This window comes from Scyliorhinus torazame, chromosome X (genome assembly GCF_047496885.1).
Source record: "Scyliorhinus torazame isolate Kashiwa2021f chromosome X, sScyTor2.1, whole genome shotgun sequence".
NCBI classification, from domain to species: domain Eukaryota; kingdom Metazoa; phylum Chordata; class Chondrichthyes; order Carcharhiniformes; family Scyliorhinidae; genus Scyliorhinus; species Scyliorhinus torazame.
Window position 1 is genome coordinate 28,246,515 of NC_092738.1, and position 25,261 is coordinate 28,271,775.

Below are 25,261 nucleotides of genomic sequence, written 5' to 3' on the forward strand. Positions count from 1 at the left end.
TAAAAATATTTAAAAAAAACAAAACAAATCCAATCCAATCCAGGGTTGAAGGAAAAACGGAATAATAGTGCAGCAGGAAACATCTTTATGGAGATGGTGATAAAGCAGGCTTGTGATTTGAGCCGAGCATCAGCACATGGGAAAGTAAATGCATATTTTTAGATATATCCACTAAATAGAAAGCAATAGCTGTACAGAGAACTGACGTGTGTGTGTGTGTGATACAAAGCATTTTGACTTTTATGACACTTGTCACCATTGACAGCAATGAATGGATGTGAACCAAAGGATCTCCTTAGCGTATCATCACAGCTGTGGGGAACGGAGGAAGATTTGACCGTTAAATTTTGGGGGCATGGTTTTTATGCCCCATTTCCCTCCAGTTGTTCTGGATTCAGCCACTCTTAATTTATTTATGCGCCATTACATTTCTAGCCACATTAAGTCTGAAATTTAACACTAAACAGGAGGTATGTGGGGCTCCAGTTTCCAATTTTGGTGCTGCTTTAAAACACACCCAATCCACAGCTTTCTACTATTCTTTCCAACTTAAAACTCTTTTAAACTAATAATGCCCTTAGCCACAGAAGTATCTTTCATGCTGAGATTTTTTCCAATGGAATATATTTTTGCCCGTTTTGAAATTTTTCTGTATGTTTCCCAATTGGCTATTAAGCCATCTATGTTAACTGACTTTTAGATTAAGATTCTTGTGCTTGGAGTTTGTTACTTAAAACTTAATATGGAATTCAACTGAACGATGATGATCCCATGGTCTGTTTGCTCATCAGACAGGTCGCAAGTGCCTCATACCTGCTGGTCAACATCTGGGACTCTGGTTCCTCCATGGGCGGCATGGTGGTTAGCACTGCTGTCTCACAGGTCCAGGGTTCAATTCTGGTCTTGGGTTACTGTCTGTGTGGAGTTTGCACTTTCTCCCAGTGTATGCGTGGGTTTTCTCCAACAATCCGCAGATGTGCAGGTTAGATGGATTGACCATGCTAAATTGCTCCTTGGTGTCCAAAAGGTTAGGTGGGGTTATTGGGATATGGTGGAGGCATGATCTTAAGTAGGGTGGTCTTTCCAAGGGCCGGTGCAGACTCGATGGGCCAAACGGTCTCCTTCTGCACTATAAATTCTATGTGGATTCCCCCATACCTGCCTGACTCTGCCACATGCTCCTGTCCCCTAACATTGACAAACCTGAAGTTCTGCCCAACCCAAGGGATGCAACTGCCTCTTGGAACAGTGTCCAGGTCACACTGACTGCTCAAGATGTGGACACATGGTTGTCTGAGACGGAAATTCATTCCATGAGCTCGCATGTTGCAGTCATGGCTCACCTGCCATGTTTGTTTAACCTTATTTGATTAGTTTTATTTGATTAGCTAATTAAGTAATAGCTTGGAGATAAAAGAACACTCACCAGTTACTTGGAAGTAAAACAAAGATCTACACCAAATTTCCGATTAAGCACGCTCCCACATCCTCCTCAAACGCTGTACCCAGAATTAAATACAATACTCCAGCTGAGGCCCAACCAGTGGTTAAAAATGTTTAGCATAACTCTGCCTCTTTATGAAGCCAAGGATCACATGTCTGTCACTTTCAAAGATTTGTACAGTATTTGAAGCCCCAGGTCTCCCTGCTGCTGTACTCCTTTTAAAATTGTACCCGTTAGTTTATATTAACTCTCCTCATTCTTCCTAATTGAACACTTCTGTATTAAATTTGATCTGCCACATGCCTGCCCATTCCACCAAGGGAATTCACTAAAATAGGCTATAATCACTTTGAAGTGGCAACAGGAAGGTTAAGTCAACATCAGTATTAATGTTACAAAATTGCATAGGCTGATCTTGCAAATGCACTTTATCCGATTCATTTGCAATTCCACCCTCCAAGAACCAAACTTAAGTAATAGCAAACTCTTATCCAGGGACAACATTCTCCATAAGGATAGCATGTCGGGCGGCACAGTGGTTAGCACTGTTTCTTCACAGCGCCAGGGATTCGATTCCCAGCTTGGGTCACTGTCTGTGCGGAGTCTGCACGTTCTCCCCGTGTCTGCGTGGGTTTCCTCCGGGTGCTCCGGTTTCCTCCCACAAGTCCCGAAAGACGTGCTGTTCGGTGAATTGGACATTCTGAATTCTCCCTCTGTGTACCCGAACAGGCACCGGAATGTGGCGACGAGGGAATTTTCACAGTAACTTCATTGCAGTGTTAATGTAAGCCTACTTGTGACACTAATAAAGATTATTATAGTCTTGCTTGAGATTCTCCCCCCCCCCCACCCGACTCAATGTAACTTAAGGGGAAAAAGTCACAGTTGTACAGGTTAGGTTAGAATACTGCTTTATTCATCAACTAAATTTTAAATACATGACAAAAGTCAGGAAAAGACTTACATTAAGAGGGAACAGCAATTACTGCCTGAGATGCAGCCATATTGTACCAACATACCACAGTTTGGAGGATTCAGTTTCAGTCATGTAAATAAGAATCAACAAATTGAAGAATGGATTACTCCCATAGCCTAGGTTTCAATAATTGGTCTGGTCCTGGGTAGCCAACAGGTTACTGCTGTACTACCAGAAATGTGCTCTGAATCTGTGACATGATCCCCTCTCTCAACGTCAAATCTAAGCGTTAATTACAATAACCCTTAATGTAACTACTTTTAATAGACTGCCCCTAGTGCATTGAATATGAACACGGTTGCAACTTTGAAATGAAATTAATTGTTTAAGATTCTTGATTTCAGTAGAGTATAAAGGGCTGGACAACAATGATCTGAGGTATAAATCCAAAAGACTGCATGGCTTTTTCCTTCGTTAAAACTTTTGTAATGATCTGAACACTGGAAAAGAAATAAACTAGAAGGGGCTGGAGAACAACATTTGATACTAAATGTTTTAAAGCCTTTGTTGTTCCGGTCAGTATGAGGAAACAAAAAAAAAAATCACACCTGTGACGAAGACATTGCATTTTAACATGTGTGTTATTTTTGTTTAAAAATACACAAGTTGTTGAGTGTGCTGCACTTCCCATTCTCAATGACAGAATCATCATTACAGGCATGGTTCTAATCATTCACCACCAAAATGCAGATTCCCAGCTTGGGTCACTGTCTGTGTAGAGTCTGCACGTTCTCCCAGTGTGTGTGTGGGTTTCCTCCGGGTGCTCCGGTTTCCTCCCACAGTCCAAAGATGTGCAGGTTAGGTGGATTGACCATGATAAATTGCCCTTAGTGTCCAAAATTGCCCTTAGTGTTGGGTGGGGTTACTGGGTTATGGGGATAGGGTGGGCTTGGGTAGGGTGCTCTTTCCAAGAGTCGGTGCAGACTCGATGGGCCGAATGGCCTCCTTCTGCACTGTAAATTCTATGATCATATCAAAGCAACCAAGTTAGGAACTTTGTTAATCTATTTATTCAAGCTGTAAAAGAAAGATCTACAAAAATTCTTTTCAAAAACAGGACAGCAAAAAAAAAAAAAAAAAAAGTCTACAGGTCAAATTTGACCAGTGCGAGGGCAGTATGGTGGTGCAGTGGTTAGTACTGCTGTCTCCAGCACTGAGGACCCAGGTTCGATCCCGGCCCCGGGTCACTGTCCGTGTGGAGTTTGCACATTATCTCTGTGTCTGCATGGGTTTCACTCCCAAGACCCAAAGATGTGCAGGATAGGTGGATTGGCTACACTAAATTGCTCCTTAATTGGAAAAAAATAATTGGTTACTCTAAACTGCACAGGACAGCAAAAAAAAAAGTTGACCAGTGCTTCAAAGGGCATCCAATTTACAGGTCTCCTGTTTATATCTTCCATTTATGGTTTTCTGCTGACAATACTATTTGGAATCTATAGTCCTGTTTACATGAAGTCACTTCTTGTTCGATTTCCCTTAAATCTGGAACGCATTAGTTAAAGGGTATGTTCAGACCAGATGATTATTTTTTGAAAGGGGTGCATCATCGACATTTAGTGGTACGACACTGCAACTTTGACATATAAAACCTATTTTAGGAGGGATTGCAGGATCACCACAGTGAAAGATTCACTCTTCTCAGAGCTAAGTGGACTTCTATTCTGGAACAAATATGGAAACGGCTCTGGGAGTAACAGAACAGCAGCAAGTACAAGTTAATTCAACAGCACAGATATCACAAACTTTGCATCAGTGCAAAGTAGTTTCAGCTACTCACTGATACTAAAGTTGCAAAATGTAAATTTGATGTCAGGGCCAGAACTAACTTTGAAAGGGAGCAGAGACAATCTCCCCCAAGAAGTCTCACTCTCAGCCAGGCCCTGACTAAATTCAAATTGTAACTGCAATGTCAGTATAAAAGTAAACTACTTTGCACCTTTGCTATAATCATTTTGTGAATGCAGCCAGACATAAATAAAATGATACTGAAGTTCTGGCATTCTGTTAGCATGTTGTCATCTCCAGCACGCAAAATACAGGTTTCAGGCAGTTCATTCCTAAAAGGTTTCATCCGAATAGAGAACAAAAGAAAGTATCACATTTGTGCCCTTTTACAATTAGATGGTGATCTCTAGCACAATGATGACAGCAAACTTTGAAGGTCTTTGGTCCTTTGAGTTTTATTTTTAAGTGTGGTCTGGGATAGTTAAATGGTTGTGACGAACACTATAGATAGAAGGCACTTTCATTCCTAACAGTTTGAGATGCATAGTGATTTCTCGAAAAAAGTTAGTGTTCAAAGTAAAGCTAATTGATTTAACCATGACAAACCAGGCAACAATGTTTAAATAACATGTCTAAGGTACAGCCAAGTGCTGCTCCCTCTTCCAGAAGAGATTAACAGACAGACACTATCAATTCAAAAACTTGTGAAAATGTGGAAAATTTGATCTAGAAACCAGGAAAAAGAAAAAATATTGCAAGACAAATCACTGGTGGCACAGACAAGGTGAATGTAAACCCATTTTGTGTTTTATCATGTCTAGCTGGGACGCTGGCATGGTGCTAGACGTCAGAAACTTTCAGCAGTTCACAGGAGTTTCATTCCCACTTAACCTTGGCCTACGTTGAGGCAGGATATTGGCAGGTGGAGATGGTAAGGAGGACTGCCTGGGGGCAGAAGATGCAGCTATATCATTAGAAGCTGTCATTTGGCTTTGATCAGCGGTTACATCACGGGGTGTAGGCTGTGGGTTGTATCGAGTATCGGAGATTTGGCTCTTATCAGTGGTAAAACCACGGGGTGCAGGTTGTGGGTTGTATCGAGTGTCAGAGTAATTCTTGGGTCCATTCCGGTACCGATTCCTATATTCATTTCTTCCAAAGTGGCTTGGGCCATTTATCCTATTCTCTCGAGGTCGGTAACCTGCTCTCCTATTTCCATGGGGCACCTTTTCAAGGGCAGAACAACACAATTAATAGATTCACTTTATATTGTTTTTCCTTCATGACATCCCAGTGCAGCCTCTTTTGCTTCTTACAGGTCATATGCAATTCTGCTCCTTTTCCCTTGGTTGTACGACACCAATCCACATAAGCAAATATTAGACTACATGACCAAAAATCTGGTCAAAGAGGTAGCTTTTAAGGAGTGTCTTAAAGGTGGGAAGTCAGGTAGGGAGAGAGAGAAAGGGCGAGATTTAGGGAGGGAATTTCAGAGTTGGGGCCTAGACAACTGGAAGCACAGCCACCAATGTGGAGTGATTAAAATCGCGGATGCATAAGGGGTCCCAGGGTTAAGGAGCACAGAATATCTGAGGGTTGTGGGGCTGGAGGAGATTACAAAAATTGGGAGGGGAGGCCATGAAGGGATTTGAAAACAAGGATGAGAATTAAAAAATTTAGGTTTGCTTGATCAGGCGCCAATGTAGTCCAGAGAGCATAGGGGTGATAGAGAAAAAGGACCTTGTATGAGTTAAGACAAGCACAGGATGACCACAAGTTTAGAGGGTGGAGTGCGAGAGACCAGTCAGGAATGATTTGGAATAGTTGGGTCTAGAGGTATTGAAGGCCTCGGGAGCAAAGTTGGGTGATTAAATGGAGGTGGGAATGGGCAGTATTCAAGCTGACATTGGGATCAAATGTGACACAAAGGTCGCAAACTGACTGGCTTAATCCCAGACTGTTGCCATGGAGACAGATTCATTCAGTAGCTAGAGAAGGCAGTTTGGGGTGGGGACCAAAAACAATGGCTTCAGGCTTCCCAATGCGGTTTTCAATGGAGAAAGTTTCTGCTCTTCCAGTACTAGATGTCGACTAAGCAGTCTTCTAATTTGACAACAGTGGAGGAGTTGAAGATGAGGGGGAGCTGGGTAAACAAGCAAGGCAGACAAGGAATTTACAAAGGTGACTGGCATCTAGTGTGGGCAACTATATACTATGCTCTAGCACGCAAAGATAGAAACCGTTGAAAAGAGGAATGGGTGGGGTAGGCGGGCTACATAAAGTTTTAGTCTATTCAGGATCATTGCACATAAACTTCAATAGTTACAGGTAAAGTATTGTCATTTTTTTAAAAGAAAGCAGTTCACATTTTAAATTGAGGGATCCCCTCCACAATCATGCATCCTACCAAGACTGACAAATATCTTCCTTAGCCTCTCTAAATCTACCATTAGGAAGCCCACAAGCATTGTCCGGATTGACTCCACTGGTGGGAAGCAGTTCACTTCAAGTTGTTCCGGGGATGTCAAACAGGTGAACATACCTTTTCTTTTTTTTTCAATATTTAGAGTACCCAATTCATTTTTTTCCAATTAAGGGGCAATTTATCGTGGCCAATCCACCTACCCTGCACATCTTTGGGTTGTGGGGGTGAGACCCACGCAAACACGGGGAGAATGTGCAAACTCCACACGGACAGTGACCCAGAGCCGGGATTGAACCTGGGGCCACGGCGCCATGAGGCAGCAGTGCTAACCACTGCATCACCGTGCTGCCCTGGGGAACATACCTAATCAACACTTGGTAACATTACCCAATGTCAAGTACTTTTCATGCACAAAATGTAATTTGAGTTTTATTCACATCAATGTATTAATCAGAACAAGAATAGAATTACTTGATTACAAATACTATTTTCTTTGGTGTGTAAAGGGAACATTAACTGCTCATACCGGTCGATTTGATTGGCAAGTTTGGTTTGCAGAGTTAGCTGTAGCTGTGGTAGTGTCTCCAGAACACGGATTCTTCTTCACTGATTTTGTAAGGCTGGGGTCTGAAGCACAGTCAAGAGCTGAAACATCACTCCGACTTGTCACAGACATAGACGATACAGAGCTGCACCTTGACCTGGCAGAGTAATTGTTCTTGGGATGAGACACTGCATAAAACAGAGGGAAAATAAAAACATAAAAGACAATGGAAAAGCAGGATTACGTTACTTTGGAATAGCCTTTCGAAGGGGGCAGTCCACAAATCAGATGTGTAACACAGATAATCCTTCCCCCTTCCTCCAGGTAAAACATGGCAGAGGTAAAGGCAAATTATTCAGAACATCAGACAGGCAAGCAACATTACATGTTAAGAGTGCCCAATTTGAAAAGTTTAGAGTAAACAAATGGAAGACACTGTGGGACAGTGGTTAGCACTGCTGCCTCACAGTGTCAATGACCCAGGTTCAATTTGTGGAGTTTGCACTTTCTCCCCGTGTGTGCGTGGGTTTCCTTCAGGTGCTCCAGTTTCTTCCCACAGTCCAAAGATGTGCACGTTAGGTGGATTGGCCTTGGTAAATTGCCCCGTAGCGCTCAAAAAACACTAGGTGGGGTTATGGGGATAGAGCAGGGACGTGGGCCTAGATGGATGCTCTTTTGGAGGGTTGGTGCAGACTTGATGGGCTGAATGGCTTCCTCCTGCACTGTCGGGATTCTATGATTACTAGGTTAGTGAGTTATACTTAAATGTCAATTGTCAGTGGGGGTCATGCAGTGTTCAGTGTTTATTGAGCTGTGGACTTATTATCAATTGCTGGTATATGGAAACAAAACGGCATGAAATTGAAGGCTCTGCCTGGCCAGCTCTTTTTCAGTCACTGAGAAAGCTCTGAAAGTATCCTCCTCTGCAGATATGTAACTGCATGATATGGTGACTCTTGGCTGGTAAACGAGAAAAAAAACTTGCATTTATGTTGCACCTAATCATGGGCCCAGGATGTTTCAAGCACTTGGCATCCAAATGATTCCCTGCAATTCACAGCAGCTGTTTCATGCACAGCATGAGGTTATGACCACTGTTTTTGTTGGTGTGAAGTAGGAATGTTGGTTAGGATACTAGAACTTCCTCCTCTTCTTCAAACAGCATCTTTTACAGGTGCCTGAGTGAGCAGATATGCTCACAGATACTCAACATCCAATCACAATTTTTGGTGGAATCCAACAATGCAACATGATCCTAGTAATGCATTGACAAATCAGCTTGAATAATGGTCTCAAGTCCTACATTGGAGATGAACCAACAGTCTGCTGACTTTCGAGCCAAGAAAGCTACTGCTAAACTAGAATAATACTCAAATTATTTTAGTAGGCATCTTAAATTAAGGAAAATTTAATGAAACAAGAATGGAATAAATTTGTTTGGAATAGTTTTGTGCTTGACCTGGTTTGTCAGCATTGCTATGGATTTATTTTTTGTGATGCAAGACTTCAGTATTTCAAGGCTTTTCTTTGACTATACTATTTTGTACTGGGTCACACTTTCGAGAGAATCTCAATGTTTGCATACTGGTCCCACACAATAACCCCAAATTCGTGTGGTTGAGACTTCCTGTGAAAGCACTGATAATAAAAGATAAATTAAAGTGAGTGTCAGTTAGATGTTCCTTCTGCTTTATTTTTTTTTTAACAACACATTGTTAACTGACTTCATTAACTCAATGCAACAAAGTGTATGAACTTAGTCATGGGAAAGTCTTCTTACACAGTGCAGTAAAATGCTATTAAGGGACCCTTTCTTTCTCAGCAAAACTCAGTTACTGAAGTAACAATTAAATACGCTGCAACTATCAATCAGCATTTGTTGGATCCTGTCCACTTGTTCACAAAAATCAGTACAGGATTTGAAAGCTTCCTGCTCTTCACGTTTGCTCCTGAAGTTGCTCCAGAATGTTGCGCAAGTCTTTTCTGCGCACGCGCGGAATTTGTGCGCAGCTGTGCGATCAAGTGGCTTACTATGCTGGCTTGCGATGAAATTGCACCCAGTAACATGTAATTGCTCAATACTTTTAAGGGGAGTTATATTGTAGAGATTGTTCATGTAAATTGTACTTGACAGAGTATGTGATGCAGAAGATAGGGTGCAAAAAGGAGGCAGAATGCCCAGAGTCCTGGTGAATCATGCCAGGAACCGCCGATCCACATTGGGCATTGCCATTCTGAGGCTGCTCAATTGCACGCATCCCCTTCAGAAACGTCTAAATATGACTGCATACAATGCAATTTTGTCTCCTTCAGAAGTTCCCTGCGATCTCCATCACCAGGTAATGAAAAGCAAATGTCCCACTGCCTCCCCAGGGTGACTACTTGTTATTCAATTTTGTAAGCTATAGTTTGCAACGCATGTTAAAATATTACATAAACACAATTAAAATGGTACCTTAGAAATATTATATTGCAGCATCAGCACTTAACATTGGACTTGGCAGGTGGCAGCACTGGGCAGCAAATTTATGGCGATCTATGCAGATAGTTAATCTGCAGTAGGACACTAGGCAAGCATGAAGGCTGACAGCCGGCAAAAGAGATTGTCTCCAAAATTATTTTCAGCACAGCAAGCACAACACAAATCTTGCTGAAACATTAAGTTATACTACGCTGACTTAAGTACTGACTTGTCGCAAAATTCAGCAGCCAACACTTTCCATTGACCAAATGTCTCCTTCAGATTCAATAAACGACGTGGCATTTTACATTGGAAACACAAAATATAACTACACATATTGTTCTTCTCTTAATGAAAATAGCTGGCCTACACCTATGACCCCACTCTGAAGCCACAGAAATCAGATACACGAGACTAATCCCAATTACACATTCCAATTTGTGCAGCAGCCATTATCTGAATTAGAAAATGCACAGTGCCCCACCTGCAAGGCCGACTTAAAAGTCAAACTTTTCTACTAATGTTACATGACCAAGCCTCAGCTTACCTTGTCCAAAGGCTTGGATACCCGCTTTGAGTTCTTCCACATCACAGGTGAACTGTGCACATCGCCCCAGGTCTTCATCATATTTTCGTTCACTAACAAAGTGCTAAAATACATTTAAAAAAATAACTCTTGCAGATGAAGTCCAGGTATATGGTAGCTTAGCTTTTTAAATTATACAATAATCATGATTCCTAGTTCTGGAACTGGCAATTTGGATTTGTAGACAGCTGTGCAATTTGTGACAAATAGTGCATTGTGTATCTATCAAATACATTTGGGATCATTTTGTCTCAGTAAATGTAAATATCAAAAAATTATGGACAATGTATTAATTCTGAACAATATAAGACAATCATCCTCGGTATATGGCCCTGAAATAACGCCATGGGATAATTGCACAAAATTCTTAGCACATTCACCTGAAATTCAATTTTTGGTTATTCTAGCAGCACAGGTTCATTTTAAATAAATGGGGTTGTTCGGCATCATCCCAAGGCTTAACTTCAAGGCCAATACATTGCAGACCTTTAAGGTACTAAAATGAAATCTCACATTTCTGAACTCCAATCAATGTTTAATTGAATATACCAGCCATATTCCTGTAACCTTACTCCACAAAATGCTCTTCCAAAAATGAAATAAAAACATTATATAATGGAAAGTATCCTGGACATTGAGCACAAATTGGAAGCACAATATTTCTTAACATCTGAAAAGACAAGGAACTAGAAATAAAAACACCCCCCCTTTTCCCCCTATTCTATATGAAATCAATTTGGGCACTCAGCCCAATTCCTCGATTGTCTCCACAGCAAAAGGTGCACACAAAATTCTCATTCACAAGCCTCAACAACGGCTCTCTTGAGAACAGATGCTGCATCGCTACAGAGGAAATAGTTATCCAAGTTTGGGATTCAGAGATTGAAGCAGAGGCGATGGATCACACCTGTTCCATACTGTAAATGGAGTAGCTGATTTAGAAAAAGTGGAAAAACATTAATTTCCTCAGCACTGATTTCTTGCATTATATCACTGAACCAGGAATCAGGCCTGGACTGATGACCCAGTAATAAATACTCAACAGGTCAGGCAGCAACTGTGGAGGTTACATTTTCAGGTTGATGACACTTTAAAGTTCTGATGAAAGGTCATCGACCTGAAATTAATGTCAACACTGTTTCTCTCCACAGTTGCTCCCCACCTTTGGAGTGATTCCAGTATTTTCTGTCTTTATCTGAGATTTCCAGAATATGTAGTATTTTGCTTATATTTTCCAAAAAAAAAATTCTTATTCTCCGTTTTCACATTTTCTCCCAAATTTACACCTAACAATAAACAATAATCAGTAACGAATGTAATGTCAATCCCCATATCAATAACAACGATCCCATCCTCCCACCAAACCCCAGACATCAGCCCGCATGTTCACATAAACAAATGACAAAGAGGAACCAGGAATCACCCATAGTCACCATTAACACACCCCCTCCCCCCAACCCCCCTAATGTTCGATGTAATGTATTTTGCTTGTATCATAGGAGTTCAAATCCCACCATGTCAACTGGGAAATTTATATTCATTTACCCGTTCTGGCCTATACAGGGTGTGTAACCTTAAAAAGTTACGAACAAACTGGAAAGCATAATTCAAAGTTTTTTTAATGATACTTTTTTTGAAAGCTTTATCGCAGTTGCTGAAACAGATTGAAAATGGCGACATTAGAAGAAAAGGCGAACTGTGTGTTAAGATTAGCAGAACGGAGGTCCAAAGCATGGAGGAGACGGCTCCACAAACATCCTCATCTTCAATGATGGGGGTTGGGGGAAGCAGCACAGAAATGCAAAAAGACAAGGTTGAAGTATTTGGAACCATTTTCAGCCAGAAGTACCAAGTGGATGATGCATCTCTGCTTCCTCCGGAGATCAACATCACAAATCCCAGTCTTCAGCCAGTTCAATTCAGTCCATGTGATATCAGGAAATTGACAAAATCACTGGATACAGCAAAGGCTATGTCTCTCGGCACCATCCTGGCTGTGGTGTTGAAGTAGCTGCACCTCTATCCAAGCTGTTCCAGTACACTAGCATCCAACCACGCCTGCCGCACGAAGTAGAACAAATCCAATTCGGCCAATTAACGCCCCATTCGAATACTCTCAATCATCAGCAAAGTCATCAACAGTGCTATCAAGTGGCACTTACCAACAGCTACTCACTGGTGCGCAGTTTGCTCAACTAGGACCAATTGGATCCAGACTAAAGAGCTGAATTCCAGGAGTGAGGTGATAGTAGCAATATGGAGCCCTAACAAAATTGAGATCAATGGGAATCACGGAGAAAATTCTCCAGATTGGAGTCATACCTTGCACAAAGAAGATCTCTCTATCTACTCTGTCCAGACCCACCCCCACCATGATTCTGAATACTGTAATAATCAGCATGGGACATATGGGACTGGATTCTCCAGTCGGCGATGCCGAAATTGTGTTTGGCGATCGGCCGGAGAATCAAAGTTTGCGCCGAAATCGGGGGCAGCGCCGCTTTCGCGATGTTCCGCCCCCTCCAAAGCGGCGTACTCTAGGAGTACAGCACATGCCGTATCGACAACCTCAGGACGTTGCCTGAGGCCCGCCCCTGACTGGCCAAGTTCTCGACGGCGTCGGTTGCGAGTGCTATTACTTGTCGGGAACTCGGTGTGGCAGCTGCGGACTCAGTTCTGCGCCGCCACTGTCGGGAGAGGGCCGATCCACTGGCAGGGGGGCACTTTGGCAGGGGCTGGGGGCCCTGTTGGGGGGTGGTCCGGGGGTCGCGAGCCGGCCAAATGGGTGGGGGGGGGGGGGGCACACTATTTTAAGGGCTGGGTCCGTGCGCAGCCGCCGCCGTGCGCATGTGCGGTCATGGACCCGGCAATTCTCCGGCCGTATCGGCAGCTAGAGCCGGGTGCCCGACGGTGCCGGCATGCTAGCCCCCAGCCAAATGGAGAATCGGTGGCCGTTTTGCGCCAAATATTCAGTCGTAAAACGCCACCATTCCCACGCCGGCATCAGGACATAGCCTGAAAATCGGAGAATCCAGTCCCCCGTGTGGGATGATTGTTTTCCCCGTGCTCCTGGAGTACGAGAACTCCCCGCTAGGGGTGGGGTAGCTTACCTGTACTTGTATAAAAGGCCGGACAGTCTGGAACCGACCGACAAGAGAGAGTACCTGGTGAGGTACTTATGTATATAACTGTTGTAAAATAAATGTTTACTTTTGCTTACTTTGAACTCTGAGCCTTATTAAAAATACCTCAATCAAATCTCCTCTCAACCCCTTCTATGAGAAAAAAACCCACACTTCTCCAAACTATCCATATAACTGAAGTCCCTGGAACCATTCTGGTTGTGATTGTTCAAGGCGATCAGGTCACCACTACAATAATTCCTCAGGCTAGTATCCTAGGCCAACTTCAGCTACTTCATCTATGACCTCCCCTCCATTATAAGGTTGAAAGGGGGGTGTTTCCTAATGATTGCAGTTCCATTCACAACTCCTCAGATAACGAAGCAGTTGATGCCCGCATGCAGCAAGAAGTCGACAACATTTATGCTGGGTTCCAAACCCACAATCTCCACCGAGAAGGACAGGGGCAGCAGGCATATGGGAACACCACCACCTGCAAGTCTCACACCATCTGACTTGGAAATATATCGCTGTTCCTTCATCTTCACTGGTGCAAAATTCTGTACTCCACCAGCACTGAGAGCACCTTCGTCACAGACTTATGGTTCAAGAAGGCAGCCCTCCACCACCTTCTAAAGGGCAAGTAGGGATGGGCAATAAATGCTGGCCTAGGCAGCCATGCCTACATTCCATGAATGAATAAAAAGCACAATTTATCAAAGTCAAAAATGACAGTTATTCATTTCAAGAAGTACAGTGCTTTACCATGTTTTTCAGAACTTCAGAAGTGCTTTGCAGATAATGAGGTTCTTTGAAGAATAGTCATAGTTGCCATATAGACAAATGCAGCAGCCATTTTGCGCACAGTAAGGTCCCACAAACAGCAATGAAAACTATTAATAGTTAAATGGTCTTAGTTGTCGGGAAAACACTTGCTACTCTTCAAAAAGCGCTGTAGACTCTTAAAATTCACTTGAACTGACAGGTGGTCATCTGAAGTACACTACCTCAGAGATAGTAGCACTCTCAGTGCTTCATTCAAACATCCATCTAGATTATGTGCTCACGTACGAGAATGGGGTTCGAGTGCTTGGAAGTGAGAGCACTACCACTGAAGCAAGATTGCATTAGATAGAAACATGTGGTAGGGACATTTCAAAAGTTCAGATCAATCTTGTAATACTAAGAAAATGCAATTTTGGACCAACAAGGTTGTTGCATGATAATGGTTTTCCTGATGTACACACAAGGGAAAAATGCAATTATTCAGGAAATCTATTGCAGAATAAACCAGGAAAAAAACAAACAAACCGACATCAAGTGATCTCACTTGTGTATCATCTACATTTTGAATCACGTTTCAACTTCCAGAAGTTAATTAAAAATAAGCCAGGACTTGTTGTTTGACATCAATATTAAATAAATAGGGATTAAAAATTAATTAAGCAATAGGATCAGAATTTACATTTGCAATTCCTCACATGGGGAGCTATTCACAAGAAGAGCTGTGATTTTTAAAAAATATATAAATTTAGAGTACCTAATTCTTTTTTTTGTCCAATTGAGGGGCAATTTAGCGTGGCCAATCCACCTCCCCTGCACATCTTTGGGTTGTGGGGGTGAAACCCACGCAGACATGGGGAGAATGTGCAAACTCCACACGGACAGTGACCCAGAGCCGGGATTGAACCTGGGTCCTCAGCGCCGTGAGGCAGCAGTACTAACGAATGAGCCAGCATACCGCCCTGTGGTTATGTTTTCAATAAAATATTACAGGCTTGCCCAAGATCTGGCGCGCGAGGCATTTTTTCCGTAGCCCAGCATGTCTTCCAAATGTAATTAACAGTTCAAATTCAAAATGTCCCAGAAACAAATTTAAAAATGGCTGCTGAGAGCTCAGGCAATGCAAGACCATAAGACATAGGAGCAGAATTAGGCCACTCGGTCCATCGAGTCTGCTCCGTCATTCAATCATGGCTGATATTTTCTCATCCCCATTCTCCTGCCTTCTCCCCATAACCCCTGATCCCCTTATTAATCAAGAACCTATCTATCTCTGTCTTAAAGACACTCAGTGATTTGGCCTCCACAGCCTTCTGCGGCAAAGAGTTCCACAGATTCACCACCCTCTGGCTGAAGAAATTCCTCCTCATCTCTGTTTTAAAGGATCGTCCCTTTAGTCTGAGGTTGTGTCCTCTGCTTCTAGTTTTTCCTACAAGTGGAAACATCCTCTACACATCCACTGGCCTCTGTATCCTGTAAGTTTCAATAAGATCCCCCCTCAACCTTCTAAACTCCAACGAGTACAGACCCAGAGTCCTCAACCGTTCCTCATACGACAAGTTCTTCATTCCAGAGATCATTCTTGTGAACCTCCTCTGGACCCTTTCCAAGGCCAGCACATCCTTCCTTAGATACGGGGCCCAAAACTGCTCACAATACTCCAAATGGGGTCTGACCAGAGCCTTATACAGCCTCAGAAGTACATCCCTGGTCCTGTATTCTGGCCCTCTCGACATGAATGCTAACATTGCATTTGTCTTTCTAACTGCCGCCTGAACCTGCATATGCTAACTGTAAGAGAATCCTGAACTAGAACTCCTAAGTCCCTTTGTGTTTCAGATTTCCTCGGCTTTTCCCATTTAGAAAATAGTCTATGCCTCTGTTCTTCCGACCAAAGTGCATAAAGTTTCCATATTGTATTCCATCTGCCAATTCTTTGCCCACTTTCCTAGCCTGTCCAAGTCCTTCTGCAGTCTCCCCACTACCTGTCCCTCTACATATCTTTGTATCATTCGCAAACTTAGCAACAACGCCCTTGGATCCGTCTTCCAGATTGTTAATGTCATAGTGAATAGTTGTGGTCCCAACACTGACCCCTGCGGAACACCATTAGTCACCGGCTGCCATCCTGAAGAAGACCCCTTTATTCCCACTCTCTGCTTTCTGCCAGTCAGCTAATTCTGTATCCATGCCAGGGTCTTACCCTTAACACCATGGGTTCTTTTCTTATTTAACAGCCTTCTGCACGGCACCTTGTCCAATGCTTCGGAAATCCAAATAGATCATGTCCATTGGCTCTCCTTTGTCCGACTTCCTCGTTACCTCCTCAAAAGAATTCTAACAGATTTGTCAGACATCACCTCCCCTTGATGAAGCCGTGCTGACTCAGTCCTATTTTACCATGCACTTCCAAGTACTCCGCAATCTCATCTTTAATAATACTCTAAAATCTTACCAATGACCGAAGTCAGGCTAACCGGCCTATAATTTCCCATCTTCTGCCTCCCTCCCTTCTTAAACAGGGTGTTAACTTAGCCATTTTCCAGTCCTCTGGGACCGTCGCAGACTCCAATGATTCCTGAAAGAACACCACCAATGCCTCCACAATCTCCTCAGCTATCTCCTTCAGAACCCTGGGGTGTAGTCCATCCGGTCTTTTCAGACCTTTCAGTTTCCCCAGAGCCTTCTCCTTAGGCATGGCCACTACACCCACCTCTGTCCCCTGACTCTTTTGAAGTTCTGGTATGCCACTGCTGTCTTCCACTGTGAAGACTGATGCAACTATTCAGTTCCTCTTCTATTTCTTTGTTCCTCATTACTACTTCTCCAGCCTCATTTTCCTGTGGCCCAATGTCCATTCTTACCCCTCTCTTGCCTTTTATATATCGAAAATATCTCTTCCTATCTTCTTTTATATTACGAGCTAACTTACACTCATATTTCATCCTCTTCCCTCTTATTGCGTTTTTAGTTGTCCTTTGCTTGCTTTTAAAGGCGTCCCAATCCTCTAGCTTCCCACTAATACTCGCCACTTTGCATGCTTTTTCTTTTGCTTTTATGCTGTTCTCGACTTTCCTCGTTAGCCATGGTTGCCTCATCCTCCCCTTAGTCGGGTTCCTCCTCCTTGGGTTGAATTTCTATTGTGCCTCCCGAATAACCCCCAAAATTTGCCATTCCACTGTCTTCCCTGCTCGGCTCCTTTTCCAATCAACTCTTGCCAGCTCCTTCCTCATGTCTTTGTAGTTGCCTTTATTCAATTGTAATACCGTTACATCTGATTCCAGCTTCTTCCCCTCAAACTGCAGGGTAAATTCTATCATATTGTGGTCACTGCCCCCGAAGGTTCCTTAACCTTAAGTTCCCTAATCAAGTCTGCCTCATTACACATCACCAAATCCAGAATTGTCTGTTCCCTCGTGGGCTCTACCATAAGCTGCCCTAAAATGCCATCTCGTAGACATTCCACAAATTCCTTTTCTTGGGATCCACTACCAACCCAATTTTCCCAGTCCAGGTGCATATTGAAGTCCCCCATGATTATTGTAATATCGCCGTTCTTATATACATTTTCTATATCCTGATTTATTTTCTGCCCCATATCCTGACTACTGGCAGGGGGGCCTGTACATATCATAGAATCCCTACAGCGCAGAAGGAGGCCATTCGGCCCATTGAGACTGCACCGACCCTCTGAAAGAGCAATCTCCGTAACCCTACATAACCTCTGATCTAAGGGACAATTTTATCACTGCCAATCCAACTAACCATCACATTTTTGCACTGTGGGAGGAAACCGGAGCACCCGGGGGAAACCCACGCAGACACGGGGAGAACGTGCAAACTCCACACAGAGAGTCACCCAAGGCCGGAATTGAACCTGGGACCCTGGCGCTGTGAGGCAGCAGTGCTCACCACTATGCTGCCCAATCTCCCATCAGAATTTTATTTCCTTTGCGATTTTCTCCAGGTGCTCTGGTTTCCTCCGACAAGTATTTCCTCCGAGTGGAAACATCCTCTCCACGTCCACTCTATCCCGGCCTCGCAGTACCTTGTAAGTTTCTTGTAAATATTTGACAGTGTAGATGCCTGCTCAACTAAGGAATGTCATATCAAGATTTAACACTGGAAGGTGGAAAGAAAGAAGGTAGAAAGCTCAAGAACAGAACAGAAACCCAGTGAATAATTATTACAAAACTTAAAGCACAGGTCAATTTCTCCATCAGGATGGATATTCAGCACTAACGTCAATATTCTTCAAATGTTATGGAATAAAAATAAATGTTGAAGATGGCATGCTGCAAAATATTTACCCCAAGTTAGAGGCATTACTGCAGTTGATATGAACTCAATTGAACTACTAAAACACACTTTTTGTAAAGTTCCAAACAGAAATTGCTTTACAAATAGAGTTCAAATGTTGAAAAGGTGACAGACTTGGGCAGTTCTTCTGTTGTATGAGTTTTAGGATTTCTGTTTTGACTTTTAGGATTTCAAACCAAGTTGTAAATGTTACAAGTGGTCACTGGTTGAAGGGTAATAAATTTAAGGCCAAAAATGATAATGAACACTCAAGGAACAATCAAACTCATGTTTTTAAAAGTGCTTCATGCTTCAACAATATTTCAACGGCAACAATTTTACCTTAATATCCGCTCTCAGCTCCACGAGCTGTTCCTCAGACATGCGGACTGCATTGTCCGTCATTCTCTTCAATGCTTCAGCTCTCTTCTGGCGACTGTCCAGGATATCCACTGAAAAGCAAGCGGGAGCAATTGGACATCATTCAGTACAGCCTTGTACAGTCAACTCTGAAAAAGCCTATTTCACACACAATTCGGTTTTGAACGAGAATTCCAATTTGCCATATCTGTTCACTTGCATAATCCAAAACATTCCTTCACAAAATAGGTCAGAAGTTAACTGCAAATTTATTTTTTGTAAAGGAGTTCTTAATCTGGCTAGGGGTGTAAGTCCACCTCAAAACTTTAGTCAACCTGTGTAATATGTATTCAATTGAACTCTTCACAGATACCAATTAAATCCTGGAAAAACACCTACTAAAGACCCACCTCCTAGCAGGCAGTTCATTGGGGGTATTAACTGATGAGGTGGCTATTCACCTACCTGTTCTCTTGATCAGAGGAAAACCAAAAGCAGTTTAATTTTCAAATCAATAAAACAGCACGTCTTTCGGGACTTGTGGGAGGAAACCGGAGCACCCAGAGGAAATCCACGCAGACACGGGGAGAACGTGCAGACTCCGCACAGACAGTGACCCAAGCCGGTAATCGAACCCGGGACCCTGCCGCTGTGAAGCCATAGTGCTAACCACTATGCTACCGTGCCACCTTATACCGACTTAAATCTCATGTTAATGGCAGCATTGACAGTATTAATAATGAACATAAAATCCAGAACTCGCCAAGGGAGACTGATTAGAATAGCAAGGCAAGGGGCAACAAAAATTGCAAAACCCAAAGTGAATCATGCTTCAGGAAGGGAGTCAACCTAGGGCTATGTTCATAAGGAAACAGTTATAGAAATTATTTATTAAAATCCATGGGTAGGATTATGGGTAGCTTCAGTTATATTTTGCCTAATTGTTTAAAAATCCAATTGTTTAGGTAACAATTAGCACAGTTAACATCACAGATAGTGGTATTTGAATTAATAATTACTTTTTGCTCCACAGAGCACGGACAAACCCTTTGAGGTACAATGCATGCCAATCATAAAGCTGTTAATTATCTCGACTGTTTCTTTTAAAGGTCAGTGTGCAATCTATTTGGTTCTATATTCATTGCAACTAATACACAAGCTACTAATTTGCAGTGATTTGACAACTTACCATATAAATTCAAAGGGAGTGATTCAGAAAATGTTATATTAAAGATGAACATACTTTAATATGGCATTGAAATATCAACTCATAGCATGAACATGTTTTTAAAATCAGCTTGAAATGCAGAACAATGCTCAGGTTACTCTTGGTGATGCAACCAGCCCAATGTAAAATCTCAAAAGGTCAGTATGTTTTCGACCCATCAGTGGGTGTCAATAAATTTAAAAGTAGTTTAAGTTTCTTTGAAAGCTTAATTTAAACCTTCTTCAGAAACTTGGAACTAATTTACCTGTAACCTAATTTAGCAGTTTCATCCAGATGCATGATGTTTTCCCTGAGATGAGTGCACCATCTGGTGGCTTAGTCAAGAACCCAAAGTCTGCCATTAAGCAGAACTGAATTCAAATCACTCCAGTGAGACTATGATTCAGTCTGGTAGGGCGACACGATGTTAGCACAGCTGCCTTACACTGCTGCCTCCAGGGACCCAGATTCAATTCCGACCTTGGGTGACTGTCTGTGTGGAGTTTGCACTTTCTCCCCGTGTGTGTGTGGGTTTCCTCCGGGCGCTCAGGTTTCCTCCCACAGTCCAAAGATGTGCAGATTAGGTGGATTGGCCATGATAAATTGCCCCTTAGTGTCCAAAAAGGGTTAGATGCGGTTACTGGGTTACGGGGATAGGGTGGGGCTTTTCAGAAGGCCAGTGCAGACTAGATTGGCCAAATGGCCTTCTTCTGTACTGTAGGGAGTCTATGAAATTACATTACATAAGATAATGATAATCGCTTATTGTCACAAGTAGGCTTCAATTAAGTTACTGTGAAAAGCCCCTAGTCACCACCTTCCGGCGCCTGTTCGGGGAGGCCGGTACGGGACTTGAACCCGCACTGCTGGCCTTGTTCTGCATTACAAGCCAGCTGTTTAGCCCACTGTGCTAAGATTACATGGCTGTGTGACACAGAAACAGGCCATTCAGCCCAACCACTCCATGCTGGTGTTTCTCCTCTCGTTTTTTCTCATCTAAATCTACCATTGTAACCCTCTATTGCCTTCTCTCTCATATGCTTGTGCTTCCTCTTAAATACATCTGTACTATTCGCTTCAACCACTGCCTCTGGTAAAGAGTTCTGCAGTCTCACCACGCTCTGGGTGAAGACGTTTCTTCTGAATTTCTGATTGGATTTCTTGGTGACATTTTATTTTGATGGTCTCCAGTGATGCTCTTCCACAGAAGAGGAAATATTCTCTTCGCAGCCACTCAACCAAACCATTTCAGAATTTTAAACACCTCAGCCTTCTTTTCTACTGCCCACCATGATAAGAGACCTAGCCTGTCAATCCTTCGTCACACTTCCACTAAACTTCAAAGCAGCAAACATTAATCTAGTTTTTTAAAGTTCTAAATTAGCTAAGATAGGCAACACTTTGAAAATAATGTTCAGTTATTAATAAAGAATATGTCTATAAATACTAGAATAAGTAGCCATACTTAGATCCAGACACAATAAGGGATTAAACGGGAAATGTCTTCAGTACACTTCAGCATGCACCACCCAGACTCACCGGGCATATGCCTTCGGAAACCAGTTTGGATCCACTTGAAAAGGGGACAAACACATCCAGGTGTTTCAAAGGAACAGGAGCAGTTTATTTAGCTCCTTGACTGTTCTGAGAGTTCATGACAGACCTGCGGCCCAACTCCCATATACCCACAGTTGCCCCATATTGTTTAGTAACTTTTGTTTAGGAACTTTAATTTAACAGATTTAAAAACAATTAATCCAGCATCAATTGCCATTTGCGGAATAGTTCCAAACTTCTACCACCCTTTTGTGTGCAGAAGCTTTTCCTAATTTCACTCCTAAAAAATCTGGCTCTAATTATGTCCCTCAGACTCCCGAAACAGCAGAAAGAGTTTTTCTCTCTCTCTACCCTAACTGTTCTCTTTAATAACTTGAAAACTTCAGTCAAATCATTCCTTAACTATCAAAATTCGAGGTGCCGGGTGCGGCGATGACCAGCTGAGTCGCACGTTTCGGCAGCTCCCGGTGAAACGGACTTTTGGGCTCTTGATAGGAGCCCCAACGGCAATTTTGACGGCTAAAAACACTGTGCGGTAAACCAGAAGGGAATCCCCCCTGGATACGGATGGAAAAAGGAGGAGAAAGTGGCCAGATTGCAGTGGATCCTTTAGAACAGCGGCAAGGAAGGCAAGCAAAAACCAAGATGGCGTCGGAAGGTGGCAGTTTAACATGGGGCCCTGAACAACAAGAGTTCTTGAAATGCTGTGTGGAAGAGATCAAAAAGGAAATGAAGAAAGAGCTGTTGGCCCCGATATTACAGGCGATTGAAGGGCTAAAGGAGGAACAAAAGACCCAGGAGCGGGAGCTTCGGGTCGTGAAGGCAAAGGCAGCGGAGAATGAGGACGATATACAGGGCCTGGTGGTGAAGACGGAGACGCAGGAGGCACATCAGAAACGATGTGTGGAAAGGTTGGAGGCACTGGAAAACAACGCAAGGAGGAACAACCTGAAAACTTTGTCTTCCTGAAGGTGTGGAGGGAGCGGACGTCGGGGCATATGTGAGCACGATGCTGCACTCGTTAATGGGAGCGGAGGCCCCGGCGGGTCCGTTGGAGGTGGAGGGAGCATACCGAGTGATGGCGCGAGGACCGAGAGCAGGGGAAATTCCCAGAGCCATAGTGGTGCGATTCCTCAGTTTTAAGGATAGAGAAATGGTCCTTAGATGGGCGAAGAAAACTCGGAGCAGTAAATGGGAGAACGCGGTGATCCGCGTTTATCAAGACTGGAGTGCGGAGGTGGCGAGAAGGAGGGCGAGCTTTAATCGGGCCAAGGCGGTGCTTCATAAAAAGAAGATAAAATTTGGAATGCTGCAACCGGCAAGACTGTGGGTCACATATCGAGGGAGGCCCCACTACTTTGAGACGGCGGATGAAGCGTGGACTTTTATTGTGGAAGAAAAACTGGAATGAGCGGGTTATTAAAAAGAACATTCGAACAAAGTGGGGGGGCGAATGTGGGGGGCAAAGAGGGGTTTTATGTACTAATCCTGCGATGTGGTAACTTTTCTCTCTCCCACAGGTGGTGATGGGGGGAGGAGGGGAGGTGGAGGAGATGGGGCGTTGGCCATTGGGGGTGGGGCCAAGGGAGAAGCGCGGGCTTGGTTCCCGCGCTATGATAATCATGGCGGGAATAGAGAAGCAGGAAGGAGGGGGCGTCGCACGGTGCGAGCCGAGGTCACGGGGGGAAGCCGAGGTCAGCCAGAGTTTGCTGACTTCTGGGAGCAACATGGGGGGGAGTAATTACGCTAGCGGGGGATCTAGCCTAGCGGGGGGGGGGGGTGGGAGGGGGGAATTACTGGGTTGCTGCTGCTGGGGAGAGGGGGGAGCTGGTATGGGAGAGGATGGGCGGGGGGGGGGCACCGCCTGGGGGAGATACAGCTGCGTGGGAACCGGGTGAGGAGCTGGGAAAAGGTGATGGCTAATCGACAAGGGGGGGGGGGGGGGGGGGTAGGAAGCCCTCAACTCGGCTGATCACGTGGAACGTGAGAGGGCTGAACGGGCCGATAAAGAGGGCACGGGTACTCGCACACCTTAAGAAACTTAAGGCAGATGTGGTTATGTTACAGGAAACGCACCTGAAACTGATAGACCAGGTTAGGCTACGCAAAGGATGGGTGGGGCAGGTGTTCCATTCGGGGCTAGATGCGAAAAACAGGGGGGTGGCTATATTAGTGGGGAAGCGGGTAATGTTCGAGGCAAAGACTATAGTGGCGGATAACGGGGGCAGATACGTGATGGTGAGTGGCAAACTACAGGGGGAGACGGTGGTTTTGGTAAACGTATATGCCCCGAACTGGGATGATGCCAATTTTATGAGGCGGATGCTAGGACGCATTCCGGACCTAGAGATGGGAAAGCTGATAATGGGGGGAGATTTTAATACGGTGTTGGAACCAGGGCTGGATAGGTCGAAGTCCAGGACTGGAAGGAGGCCGGCAGCAGCCAAGGTACTTAAAGATTTTATGGAGCAGATGGGAGGTGTAGACCCGTGGAGATTTAGCAGACCTAGGAGTAAGGAGTTCTCGTTTTTCTCCTATGTCCATAAAGTCTACTCGCGAATAGACTTTTTTGTGCTGGGTAGGGCATTGATCCCGAAGGTGAGGGGAACGGAGTATACGGCTATAGCCATTTCGGATCACGCTCCACACTGGGTGGACTTGGAGATAGGGGAGGAAACAGGAGGGCGCCCACCCTGGAGAATGGACATGGGACTAATGGCAGATGAGGGGGTGTGTCTAAGGGTGAGGGGGTGCATTGAAAAGTACTTGGAACTCAATGATAATGGGGAGGTCCAGGTGGGAGTGGTCTGGGAGGCGTTGAAGGCGGTGGTTAGAGGGGAGCTGATATCAATAAGGGCACATAAAGGGAAGCAGGAGAGTAAGGAACGGGAGCGGTTGCTGCAAGAACTTTTGAGGGTGGACAGACAATATGCGGAAGCACCGGAGGAGGGACTGTACAGGGAAAGGCAAAGGCTACATGTACAATTTGACTTGCTGACTACAGGCACTGCAGAGGCACAATGGAGGAAGGCACAGGGTGTACAGTACGAATATGGGGAGAAGGCGAGCAGGTTGCTGGCACACCAATTGAGGAAAAGGGGAGCAGCGAGGGAAATAGGGGGAGTGAGGGATGAGGAAGGAGAGATGGAGCGGGGAGCGGAGAGAGTGAATGGAGTGTTCAAGACATTTTATAAAAAATTATATGAAGCTCAACCCCCGGATGGGAGGGAGAGAATGATGGGCTTCTTGGATCAGCTGGAATTTCCCAAGGTGGAAGAGCAGGAAAGGGTGGGACTGGGAGCACAGATCGAGGTAGAAGAAGTGGTGAAAGGAATTAGGAGCATGCAGGCGGGAAAGGCCCCGGGACCGGATGGATTCCCAGTCGAATTCTATAGAAAATATGTGGACTTGCTCGCCCCGGTACTGACGAGGACCTTTAATGAGGCAAAGGAAAGGGGACAACTGCCCCCGACTATGTCTGAAGCAACGATATCGCTTCTCTTAAAGAAGGAAAAGGACCCGCTACAATGCGGGTCCTATAGACCTATTTCCCTCCTAAATGTAGATGCCAAGGTCCTGGCCAAGGTAATGGCAATGAGAATAGAGGAATGTGTCCCGGGGGTGGTCCACGAGGACCAAACTGGGTTTGTGAAGGGGAGACAGCTGAACACGAATATACGGAGGTTGTTAGGGGTAATGATGATGGCCCCACCAGAGGGAGAAACGGAGATAGTAGTGGCGATGGATGCCGAGAAAGCATTTGATAGAG

At 44.1% G+C, this 25,261-nt stretch overlaps 1 protein-coding gene across 4 annotated transcripts in view; it reads right to left on the reverse strand.

Annotated features, from left to right (window-relative positions):
* Positions 1-2,338: 2,338 nt before the first annotated feature.
* The window catches only part of spats2 (spermatogenesis associated serine rich 2), a 172,787-nt gene continuing 149,864 nt past the window's right edge, over positions 2,339-25,261 (reverse strand). For all 4 annotated transcript variants that reach the window (XM_072493893.1, XM_072493891.1, XM_072493890.1 and 1 more), the window contains exons 10-13: positions 18,711-18,820; positions 10,126-10,228; positions 7,100-7,305; positions 2,339-5,374 (exon numbers count right to left, since the gene is read on the reverse strand). In XM_072493893.1, the coding sequence (XP_072349994.1) occupies positions 5,006-5,374; positions 7,100-7,305; positions 10,126-10,228; positions 18,711-18,820 (788 nt within the window). In that variant the 3' untranslated portion in view covers positions 2,339-5,005. The remainder of the gene's footprint in view (positions 5,375-7,099; positions 7,306-10,125; positions 10,229-18,710; positions 18,821-25,261) is intronic.